The sequence below is a fragment of the Chionomys nivalis genome, chromosome 1 (assembly GCF_950005125.1).
Source record: "Chionomys nivalis chromosome 1, mChiNiv1.1, whole genome shotgun sequence".
Lineage (NCBI taxonomy): Eukaryota > Metazoa > Chordata > Mammalia > Rodentia > Cricetidae > Chionomys > Chionomys nivalis.
In genome coordinates, this window is record NC_080086.1 from 134597131 (window position 1) to 134609972 (window position 12842).

Genomic DNA, 12842 nt, shown 5'->3' on the forward strand with positions numbered 1-12842 from the left:
GGTCAAGTACATGTAACTAGAAAACCTGCCATTAGGCATTAGGAGAGAAAAACTAATAAAAAGACTGACTTCTTAAAGTAAAGAGATTTCCAACATGAGCTGCAAACCAGAAGCCTGCCTGATGGAAGCTTATAACACATCTGATCAAGGGCATCAGAATGCTGAGGTAGTCGCACATGTGTGACTACTTCTAAAAGAAGCAAGTTATAGATGAGATGAAGACAGGGGTTTAAAAAGCATAACCAGTCAGCAATGAAGCAATGGCTTTTCAGACTGAGATTGCGGAATCAGAGTTGGCATACACACAGAGATTGAGCCTCACGGCTTCCTTACCTTGCAGTTCATCTCGCTTAACGCTGTTATAACCTACTAAATCTACTTCAAATTCACAATCAAATATGTCTTAAAAACTGACCTCTAGACACTGAAAATTATGCTTAGTTTTTAGTAAGTAGCTTAAATCCATTTCTCAGCCTGTTTTAATGGCACTTACTCTGGCATATGTGTTTCACAGGAAAAAAATATTGTATTTCATGAAATCACAAATACATCAAAACAATGTTCTTCTGTTCCTGCCACTAGGATCTAATCTGTAACCTTTATCTTCTTTTGAAATTAAAAAGCTTGAGACCTCTTGACAGAACACAGATGAACTGTGTTGTATCTCCAAGAGATGGTAGTGAAGAGAGATGAGATTCTTCCTAGAGACATGTCAGTGTTTCAGTCCCATTCCCATCTAAAGCCTGAAATGCCATGTCCTTCAGTCAGGTTCTGAGCTGTATGTGTTCATGTTTTCACAAAGCAGCATTTACTGTGGTAGCCAACATCAGACATGACCTGCCTGACTTCCAGGGTTCTAAAACCAGAGGATGAAGAAAGAAACATCTGAGAAGGGTGGAGGTGGAATCAGATCAGTTCCTAGGTAGTAATGATTAATTGTGCAGCTCTAGCCTGCCATTAGCATGACAGCGTCACAAATATAAACCAGAGGAATGCTAAAACTATCATTTCATAAACTTAAAGACTTGATGACCATTCTGGAAACAGGGAAAAGCAATCTAGCTTGTTTAAACATTTATGAACCGTTACTAGCATGAATCTATCTTTCTCTACTGCTATCTCTACTGAGGATCACCATACATTGGCCTTGTGGCAAACTGCCAATTACTAAACCAAGGGCAGGACTCTTATGAACTTGTTTACATTGGAGAATACAATACTAAATGAGTCCTGACAGAACTTCCACTGGTTCATATGAGCACTTACTATGGGCCAGGGCTTACTACATATACTACAACCATATATATAATATAATAGCACTAGTGCCTCACTTAATGCTTAGGGCTCTGGAAGTAGGATAATGTTATCTGTATTTCCACATTGGAGAGTCAAAGTCCCATGCCAGACCTTACCAACATGATGAGAACATGGGGGCTTCATAATAACATATTTTTTACATCTCTTACTTTAAAGGCTCAAGAATGTAAAATGAAATGGGTTTGGTACAATGAGATTATCATAGTACTTAAAACAGAAGGGCACACAGTCAAGGGAGCCCAAAGCAAGAGGTTGAGCAGTTGTCACAAACTTTGATCCATATCCTGCCATAAACCCCCACCCCATTACAAAGTCAGACCCCTTTGAAATAGGTACAAACTCAATACAAAAATTTGCCTCTAATTTTTCAAGCCAAACTGATGATGCTTTACCAAGTAAATCAGTAGGTAGCATACCCAGGATGGGAACTGTTATCTATGTGGTCACCTTGGCTCTCGATTCCATGACTAAAGTGCAAGGGAATAGTGTAAGGGCATTGGGCTGGGAGTCAGAGGCATGAGCCTAGTGTACTACTTGCTAGTGCTCGAGTTTTTATTAAAGCCGTTTAGCTTCCCAGGCCCTGATTCTCATCAAGTGCTATCAGCTTTTCGGCTTAATTTTTATTTTTTGGTGCCTGAGATTAACCCCAGGGCTTTTTATGTGCTTGGCAAGTTTCTTTGAGCTACATCTCAACCCTAATCAAGTTTTTTTTTAATGCAGTAATTTTGAACATTTCATAGTTACATAGCAAAAAAGACAACACAGGGATAAAAGGAAAGTGAAACTTAAAAACATTTAGGGGCAGGACTCTGGTATGCTAATCACATGTTCCTCTGCACTACATACACACCCAGCACATCACTTTGTGTGTGATGTTCTGTAATATAAAGTTGCTTTAATTTGAGGAGCTTCCTTGAAAAGTTAAAGTTGGGCTCCTTTAAAAACCACTTTTTTCCCTACCATAACACAGTGGATGAATATATAAAAAACCAACCCATGATTTTTGAAACTTGGGTTTCGTTCTGGGGCATCAAAGATTAGAAGTCATCAGTAAAGCAGAGTGAACTAAGTTTCACCCAATCTAACATTAACCATCTGTCGCAGACAACCAAGAACTGGGTTTTTGAAGACCTGAGTTCAGGGGCTAGTTCCTTTTGGGCTTTATTGAAGTTGCTTGTTTTTACGCATCTTGGAGGACTAACTATACAAACATAAGATACGAATACTGGCCGGGTGGTGGTGGCACTCACCTTTAATGCCAGCACTGGGAGGCAGAGGCAGGCGGATCTCTGTGAGTTCAAGGCCAGCCTTGTCTAGTTTTAGGACAGGCTTCAAAGCTACAGAGAAACCCTGTCTAAAGACACTAATACTGATAATAATTAGCACCGCACTAGAAACAACGTCCACTAAGTGATTCTGCACTTTAAATACACTGCCTTTCACAACTACTCTATGAAGTGGGTCTGACTGATGGAGGGAACAAACAGCACAATTAGAACAGAGGCTGGGCTCAGGCTTCACAGCCTGGGTCTAAGCGCTTTGCTAACCACTGCTCTGTGTTTCTCTGAGTGTTAGTACTCAACCGTTTACAGCACTGTTAAAATTACAAAGAAAACCTTATAAAGAAAGAGTACTGCAATTCTGATAATGACAGTCATATAGCTTTTTCACAAGTCTGATTATGTTTGACTTATAGGGCCTGATAAGTGCTCTTTGTCACCAAGACAAACTGGAAATGTAGCTTAAAACCTGACAAATAGCTATATCTACTCAACCAAATTACCACAAGTGAGATACAAGCCCAACAAACGTTCAAGCCGAAGATCGAAAGGTACGTTCTCTCTGGTGAGCTATCCCAAACACTAACTTTGTAACTTTTACACCGGTGACAGCAAAGTGCCACAGGATACTTTCCAGTTCGGAGCACACCGAAGTCTACCTCCTGCCTAACTGCAGGAACACGTGCGCGTTCGTCTGACAGTGAACAGCATTTACCTGACAGCGAAAAGGACTCCCTACTCGGCAGATTCCCGACTACAGGGAAAATCACTGGGACGAGCATCACACACATTAAAAACCAAGCGGTTCTATTTCATTACTTCACTTTGCCTCTGCATCCTATGAAGGCCTCCGGATGGGAGGGGAGTGTTAGAAAGGGGGAACCGAGCACAAGTTTGAAGCAGCTGAGAGTGGAAGGAAGCTAAGAAAGTGACGAGTATGCGGGAGAAGCCCACAACCTAGAGGCAGAACACGTGTTGAACACGCATCCGAGTAAAGGGGCTCCCGGAAGGGAAACGCGACTTGTACATTCCAACTGCCCAAAGCGAGAACCAATACCCCAGGTCTGGGATGCGGAAGAACGAGACTGCCCCGAGATACTTAGAGAGTGGATCTGATGAGGACACGCCGGGGAGCCCAGGCCTGGGAGTGAGAAGCCGCCCCTGGGAGAGTGGGGGGGTGGGGGGGAGGCAAGGGCTTCGCTGAATATGGCGGCCCGGCAAAAGCCGGGCGCAGACCTCATGTCGAACGCGGGATCGGGCCGCACCCTCTGACCGCCCCCTCGGGACAGGCCGCACTCACGGCCGCGGAGCGGAGCTAAGGGGCGCCGCCGTCCGCTCCGCGCTTCCTCGCCCCGGGCGGCCCGGGCCACGCGCGACGTGCTGCCACGCGCCGCCCAGCCCGGGACGCCGCAGCCCGGCCGGGAGGGAGCCCTCCCCGCCGCCGTCCCGCTCGCTCTACCTTGGCCTGCAGCCGCGCTGGCGCCCAGGCCAGGCAGGTGCAGGTACCGCTGAGGTGCGCGGAAGGCACGTACTCCTGGTGCAGCCGGTTGTTGGCTGTCTCCCACACCCGCAAGTGGCCGTCGCTAGAGGCTAAAGCGAAGTAGGCCTGCCCGTTCGGCGAGAAGGCGCAGGGGACCCCCGCCGGGGCCAAGGGGTCGCAGCTACCACCGCCACCGGCCGCCATTGCTGCTCTGGCTCCGCGGCAGCCACGTGTTCGCCCATGCGCAGGCGCACCGGAGCGGGGCGGGGCCTGAAGGGAGGAAGTAGGGCGGAGGGAACGCTGGGAGCCTGGGGAGTGGCTGTTCGTGACGCATTAGAGCTTTGAGCGGGGCCCACCCTGTATACGGTGGCTCGGAGGGGCCCATCTTAAATTACTGTGAGAAGGACGCGAGACTGGAGAATTACGTACTGCAGAACAAGGCCCTTCTTTTAAAGATATGTTATGTAAATGACTAGACGAAATGTTTAAAGGAAGTATTAACTTACATCTCCAAGATTGTAACAACTTTTTTCATCTTCCTTTAATCTCTTTAAGGATATAGTCATGTGCTCACAGTAATTATCCAAGCATAGTACTATCAAAGTAAAAGAGGGGGCTTGGAGAAGAAAGATGCCTGTTTTGGCTATATTAATATACAGATGCTATAGGAAACGAAGGGAAGTCGAGTTGAATGTGAATAAAGAAGCAGTGCGTGGCGGCACACGCCTTTAATCCTAGAGTTTGGGATGCAGAGGAGTCAGGTCTCTGAGTTTGAAACTACCCTGGTCTACAAGTCAAGCTCCAGAACAGCCAGAGCTACACAGAGAAAGCCTGTTTTAAAACCAGACCCCAAAAAGAATGTTACTAAAGAAGAGATTTTATGGGCTGGAGAGATGACTCCGTGGTTAAGAGCACCTCCTACTTGTCTACAGGTCCTGAGTTCAATTCCCAGCAACCACATGGTGGCTCACAACCATCTGCAATGAGATCTGGTGTCCTCTTCTGGCCTGTGGGCATGCATGTAGGCAGACTACGGTGTACACAATAAATAAATGTTTAAAAAAGGAGAGAATTTAATGCCAAGCTAAGATCAATAAGAGAATATGGATCCTACAAAGTTGATTGAGAAAAGGTATCAGTGAAACACGGTAAAAGCCAAAGAGTGAGATCCCCTGAAAACCTGGGCGTTTCAGAAGCAAAGCATGATAAAGCCATGTCAGAGACTGAAAGATAATACCTGAGAACCGTTATGCCCAGATCAAGGAGTACCCACAAAAACAACCAGTAGACCAAGTCCTGTATGTAAAAGCAAAGAGCTTTTACTCTTGCACAAGTTTGCAAACTTGGGCTCTCCATGTGTCCAACATATTGGAGTGATCAGAGAGCCCCGAGCTCAGTTAGTGTTGGGTTTTTATAGTAGCAAAGGTGGGGGTGAGGGATTTCTAAGGTTTAGGACCCCTGATTGACTGAGATTTGTCTAGGGGTGTCCTGGTGAAAAGCGATGGGTGTGTGCTGGCAGGTGATCCTATCTACAATTGTTGGAACATTAAGAATTTCCTTTGGATGGTCGGTTCCTGGATAGTGCCAGGGTAGTCTCAGTTTGGGGTCTTTATAGGAATCAGGTATTGCCTCAGGGTAAACTACTGAGACCTCAGGCCTCTATTGTTCTTGTCATGGCTGAGTCCTACAAGAACTAATGGACTTTGCTGTGTAATAATCATCTTGTGCACTGTAAAGATTGGTCACTCGAATTAATTTAATAAAACGCTGATTGGCCAGTAGCCAGGCAGGAAGTATAGGTGCAGTGACCAGACTAAGGATGATGTGAAAGAGAAGGGTGGGGTCAGGAGTCACTGCCAGATGCAGAAGGAGCAAGAGATGAATGTGCCATGCTAATAATGGTACCGCTTTGTGGCTAAACATAGATAAAAATTATGTGTTAATTTAAGTGTAAAAGTTAGCTACTAGTAAACCTGAGCTACTACTGGCTGAACATTTGTAAACAATGTAAGCCTCTGTGTTAAAGTTACCTGGAACTGACAGGCGGGAGAGAAGCATCCATTTACAGGACTTTGCAAGACCCGAGGTTGTCAGTTATAAAAGATCAGAGAGGAGTCTGCATTGAAAGACCTAAGACAGCTACCGGTAAACACTATTGTATGTGGTAAAGTAGAAACTATCAGTATTATCAATTTCTTAAATAGGAAAACTGGAGTATTGTAGCTCAGATGGAAAGAGATTCTTTCAGTTAGGAGCCAAGGAATACCTTCAAATCACTGTAAGCACAGCAGTTTACAGCCCTGCTCCAGAGAAAGGTTTCTCCAATGAAACAACAGGGGAGGGTTTCCCCAGCAAAGTTGTTACAGTTCTGCTCAGGTGCCCTGGAATGTAACAACTCTACTCTGCTATGTTAAGGTTTCACTGCTAAAGTGTTACAGTTCCATTCTAGAGAAATGCTCCACTCCATTCTAGAGAAAGAAGACCTCACCCAAACCTCATTCACAAGGTTTATTGGGAGGGAAGAATCCAGTGGGTAAGATTTTCCACCACCTCAGAAAGCTAAGGAAGGGGCTGGATCCAGCAGTCAAAGTCACGATTTTAATCCTAGCCATATTGTTTAGCAAATCAAAGACTGGTGTGGTGAGAAAAAGAGAGATACAGTAACAATAGTTTCAGACGAAAAAGCCTCTAAATAGTTTGCAGTGTGTTTAAAAATATATGTAGGGGGCTGGAGAGATGGCTCAGTGGTTAAGAGCACTGACTGCTCTTCCAGAGGTCCTGAGTTCAATTCCCAGCAACCACGTGGTGGCTCACAACCACCTATAATGAGATCTAGTGCCCCCTTTTGTAGGCTTGAGAGAAGAAAAAGAAGTCCTTAAAAGAAAAAAGAAAAAAAGAGTAGTAGTTGGGTATAGTGGCACACACTTTTAATCCCAACACTTGAGAGGCAGGCAGATCTCTGTGAGTTCAAGAACAGCCTGGTCTACAGAAGGAGTTCCAGGACAGCCAAAGATACACAGAAAAAACCTCTCTCAAAAAGCCAAAAATAAAAATAAAAGAAATAGAGTTTAAAATAAAGCCACATAAAGATGAAAAACACACAGAGAGTCTGGATACTGTATATTATTGTGTTGTCTTTGAATTACATGGCTTCTGAGGAAGGAGCAACAGCTACTAAAAGACATTGGATTATAAATGCTGCTGAATTAATTCAACATATATATTTTGAAAATGCCTTGACTTTAAAATATAAGTCAAAAGGTATGTTAGTTTGAAGAAGAGGTTTTGCTTTTATTTCCACAAGAAATGAGAGGCTGTGGATTCATTCTGGGTTAAAAAAAATCAGGTTTGATCAAGGAAGACGCCCCAATAGGAGTGGATGACCCAGATGTCTGAGTTATACATCTAGAACAGATTCAAGACTGCTGCCTGAGATGATCAAGCCTCCAAGGATACTCCAGTCAGGACTTGCTCATAATTCTAAATTTTCTTTAGGTCCCCATAAGATTAACTGCACCTTCATCAGGAAGTAGCCTGGAAAAATATGCCCACATTCCCAAAAAAAATGAACTATGGATATTTTCCTTTGTTTAGAATGCTGGTTACAATTTACTATGAATAATGGTCAGACAAAAAGCTAAAAAAATGATATCAGATTCAGAGTTCTTGTTTAAAAAGGGGGGGTGCTGTGGAACAGTGGTCTTTTATTCTGTCACTTGTATTATTTTAATAAAAGGCTGATTGGCCAGTAGCCAGGCAAGAAGTATAGATGGGGCAACCAGGCAGGAAGTAGAGGCGGGGAAATGAGAACAGGAGAATTATGGGAAGAGAAAAGCTCATTCTGCAATCATGACCCAGACACAGAGGAAGCAAGATGTGACTGTGTTGCCAAATAAGGTATCGAGCCACGTGGCTAAAATAAACAAAAATTGTGTGCTGTGGGACCACATTCTGTCCCTTCAGCCAATAGCTTTTAAGATACCAGCCCACTTGGGCGTGGTCTCTTATACTGTAAAGGCAGTGGGAACCATGTGCCTGTTCTCTTGCTTATGCTCCCGCTTCTGGCTGCTAGACTCTTTTCCTGTTTGCACAGAGGACTGTTGTCTAGGACAGTGATCTGTAAGTTTTCTCCTTAAATAAATAACCCTTTTATTATTCATAATTCTGAACTGGTGTGGGATTGTTTTGTGACTTATGTCATCAATTATGGGCTAATATAAGTTATAAGAGTTAATAAGAAGCCTAAGTTAATAGGTCAATCGGTTTATAATTTAAAAAAAAAGATTTTCCACCATCTATGCCATGCTGGAAAAGGGCAAGGAGCAAACTGAACAGGCACAGGTCTTCTCTAGGGCTTCTTAGGGGAGTGTTTTTTCCAGCTGGAGATTTACAGGGAGGGAATTGGGAGGATTTCAATTCCTGAGCTTGAACAAGCTCAGAGATTGGTTGGATTTCATCCTCAGGGATTGGCTTGTTTTGTATGGAGTTGGTCAGGGGCAGAATGTGTTTCTTTGGTTCAAATTTCAGGGCCTGGGTGTGTTTCTTTGATGGGCCTTTTTACCCTACAGTATGTGGCAAGGAAAGAGCAGACAGCTGTATTTCTCACCTTACCTAATGAGAGAGCGTGGAGACATCCAGACGGCCCTTCTGTCCCCACGCATATTAACTCTTAGATCCATTTCCCTTCCTCCGCTGTTTGTCATTCATTCTTTCTTTCTTTCTTGTTTGTTTGGTTTTTTGTTTTTTTCGAGACAGGGTTTCTCCGTAGCTTTGGAGCCTGCCCTGAAACTCGCTCTGTAGACCACACTGGCCTTGTACTCACAGAGATCCGCCTGCCTCTGCCTCCTGAGTGCTGGGATTAAAGGTATGCACCGCCACCTCCCAGCTTTTTTTTAAAATTTGTTTATTTTTATTTGCATTGGTGTTTTGCCTGCATGTGTGTCTGTGTGAGGGTGTCAGATCTTGGAGTTAGGGACAGTAGTGAGCTGCCATGTGGGTGCTGGGAGTTGAACCTGGAAGAGCAGTCAGCGCACTGACCCACTGAGCCATCTCTCCAGCCCCTCTTCATTTGTCATTTAACTCTATCTTTGTAATCCTTACTCCTTCTCGCTTTCTCATACACCTCTGGCAGAGCTGCAACTGAGGTGGCTCACGCCTTTAATCCCAGCACTTGGGAGGCAGAGGCAGGCGGATCTCTGTGAGTTCAAGACCAGCCTGGTCTACAAGAGCTAATTCCAGGACAGGCTCCAAAACCACAGAGAAACCCTGTCTCGAAAAACCAAAAAAAAAAAAAAAAAAGAACTGCAACTGAGCAAAGTCTAGCTCTCCACCCATAAACACCTGAAAGGAGCTAGAGAGAAGCCAGACACTACTGGGACTTCTGCTCGCTTTCAGTTCACAGTTCCTAACTTTACTTGAGAGGTCAATATTTCCAAGTTAGGAAATAGTTGTTCCCTTGGCCTGGCCGTGGTGGTGCATGCCTTTAATCCTAGCACTTGGGAGGCAGAGACAGATGGATCTCTGTGAGTTTGAGGCCAGCATTGTTCCCTAGTACAACTGTAGCCATAATTGTGAGATATTAACTCACAACTCCCCTTACCTCGCACCTCTTTCTATACCCTTGTTCTCGCCATCCATATTTTCTGCAGGTGACCCTGTTTCCTATTTCCCAAGGAAACAGAAGCAGTCAACAAAGAATTGTCACAGGCTCCCAGAAACACCAAACTGCCCCAGTTCCAAAGGCCAGCCTCCCTTTCAGTTCTAGGTTATATCTCCCCCTGCCTGTTTAACTCCGGGATGTCACTTAATTGAGAAAGTCTTCCCTTTCCTTGCTAGCATCAATTTTCACCTCTTAACTTCCTCACTATCAACATAAACATTCTATTATTTCTCCCTTAAAAAAAATTCCTTCCTAGATGTGGTGCACGCCTTTAATCCCAGCACTTGGGAGGCAGAGACAGGTGGATCTACAGACTGAGTTCCAGAACAGTGAGGGTTACACGGAGAAACCCTGTCTTGAAAAGAAAATAGGTAGATGGATGATGGATGTATAGATCGATCGATCGATCGATAGATAGATAGATAGATAGATAGATAGATAGATAGATATTAGACAAATAGTTTTTAATTTTCTTTAAAAACAAAAGTATTTTTTAGAAAGTAGCCATTGTTACTTTCTTTCCAGGCAAAGGAGCTTTCACACACACCCCTCTCGAACTAGAGAGGATACCAGATCCTCCATACAATGTAAATGTGCATCATCATTACCATCCTCCATAACCTCACATGCCCCCGCCTTCTAATTTTGTGTCTTTTGTCTTTAATCTTCCTCATTTGCCCCCACTCTCTGACATGGTTCCTTGGGGCTCTTCTTTCTCTATAAAGCTCAGCCACCATCCGTGCGCTGATGGCCACAATTGTGTGCCTCCAACCTTCGTCCTTCCCTTGAACGTAAAACTTGTACATTCAATTCCCTATCCATCATCTTCCCGTGGATATGGTGGTGAATTGGGTGTCACCAAAAAGGCTGTGTCTGAGTTCCAATTCTGTTCACTGTAGATGTTGCCTTATTTGGAAATAAGACTTTGCCTATGTAACCTGGTTAAGGATCTCAAGATGACATTATCCTGAAGTAGACTCTAAATCCAGTGACTGGCACCCTTCTAAGCAAAACCTGGAAGATGAGAGAGATACACATAACAAAAATGGCCACACAAAGACAGGCAAAACCACGGATGAAGGCATATATCTTTAATTCCAGCAGAGATGGGTGGATCTCTGTGAACTTGAGGACTGCCTGGTCCACATAGAGAATTCCAGGACAGCTACACAGAGAGACCCTGTCAAAAAGAAGAAGAAGGAGAAGGAGAAGGAGAAGGAGAAGGAGAAGGAGAAGGAGAAGGAGAAGGAGAAGGAGAAGAAGAAGAAGAAGAAGAAGAAGAAGAAGAAGAAGAAGAAGAAGAAGAAGAAGAAGAAGAAGAAGAAGAAGAAGAAAGAAGGGGGGATGGGGGAATGCCTGGCAGTGTGTGGAAGCCCAAAAATGTGAGTCTATTTTTTTTAACCTTCTCTGAAGGTCAGAGCTTCTTTAATGTTGTTGACAACAGTGTGGCCTAGGGTGTGGTTGTTTGGTCTTTTGACATTAAGATGACCCATACAGGTAGATCCACTCCACCCTGACCAACGGTCAGGATATTTAAGTATATTTTTGCTTGTTTTTTTTTTTTTTTTTGAAATAAGAGGTTTGACCTTGGGAGTAGCTTAGATAAGACACCCTTAACTTTACTTTTATGTATTATTTTTAATGTGTCTGAGTATTATACTTGCATGTATGTGTGTACACCATGTATGCACAATGCCAATGGAGGTCTGAAAAGGGTGTCAGACCCCCTGGAACTGGAGTTACAGATGGTTGTCAGCCATCATGTGGGTGACAGGAACTGAACTTGGGTTCTCTGGAAGAGCAATCAAGGCTCTTAACTACTGAGTCATCTCTCCAGACCCCTTTCCTTCCTTCATTTCTTTTTTTCTTTCTTTTTCCCCTTTGGGCTGGATCTAAAGCTTTGATAGACAAGCACAGGGCTATAACCTCAGTTCTTTTTCTCTATAGCTCACTCTGTAGACCAGGCTGGCCTCAAATTCACAAAGATTCACGTGTCTCTGCATCCCAACTGCTGGGATTAAAGGCATACCACCACTGCTCAGCACCTCAATTATTTTTAAACTTATGTGCGTGTATTACTTTTTGTTTTTGAAACAGACTCTGTGGGTAAAGGCACTTGCCAAAAAGCCTGAAAACAGGAGTTTGGACCCCAGGACCCACGTGGTAGAAAATGAGATTAAACTTCTCTGAGTTGTCCTCTGACCTCAACATGCAAGTCTCTCCTCCATCTCCTTCTCCCTTGCCCCACTTCTCCCCCATCTCTCACTGTAATTTAAGCAATTTTTAAGAAAAGATTTTTCCAGAAGCAGAGAACATGAAGTTCTACACAGAAAGCACTTGGGAAACAAAGCCTATCTCATTTTAAAATGGTCCAAAATCTTGAATCAACATTTTTCCAAAACACGTGGTCATTAAGCACATGAAAAGATGTGCATCACTATCGTGGAAATGTAAATTAAAACCACAGTGTCACAGAACGTGCGGAATAGGAAAGCAGTGCACACCGCTGGTAGGAATGTGAATTTGCACACCCTCTGTGGAAAACAGTATGGAAAGAAGAAGAAAAAACAGCATAGAGGTTCCTCAAAAAAAAAAAAAAAGTTAAAAATAGAACTATCATATGATCCATCAATCCCATCTGGGCAGATAGGAGAAGGAACTGAATTCAGGATGTCAAAGAGATTGTCTGCAGTCCTGTGTTCCAAGAAAATTATCCACAATAGGCAAACTACAAATAATCTAAATTCTCACTGGTGAATGAGTGATTACAGGAAATGTGCGTATACATTGAGAATGATATTTAACCTTTAACAAGAAAAAGTGTGTGCTGTCTGCCACAACATGGATGAACCTGTAGGGCATTAAACCAAGTGTGATGTCAATCACAGGACAAGCACTGCTTTAGTTTTATGACATCTAAAATAGTCCGTTGTGTAGAAACTGAGTCAAATGGTGGTTAGAGAGGCAAGGAGAGGGAAACTGAATAAAAGAAAATCAGGACAGGCCAGAAGACTCAACAACTTCAAAAACTGGAAGGACAATGGCTGCTCTTCCAGAGTACCCAGGTGCAATTTCTAACATCTACATGGTGGCTCACAACTGTCTG

General features: G+C 43.7%; 1 protein-coding gene across 1 annotated transcript in view; it reads right to left on the minus strand.

Moving 5' to 3' along the window:
• Positions 1-4304, minus strand: part of Wdr43 (WD repeat domain 43) — a 41248-nt gene extending 36944 nt beyond the window's left edge. Inside the window, exon 1 of the mRNA XM_057778482.1 lies at positions 4057-4304. Coding sequence (XP_057634465.1) covers positions 4057-4281 — 225 coding nt within the window. The 5' untranslated portion in view covers positions 4282-4304. The remainder of the gene's footprint in view (positions 1-4056) is intronic.
• Positions 4305-12842: the final 8538 nt, after the last annotated feature.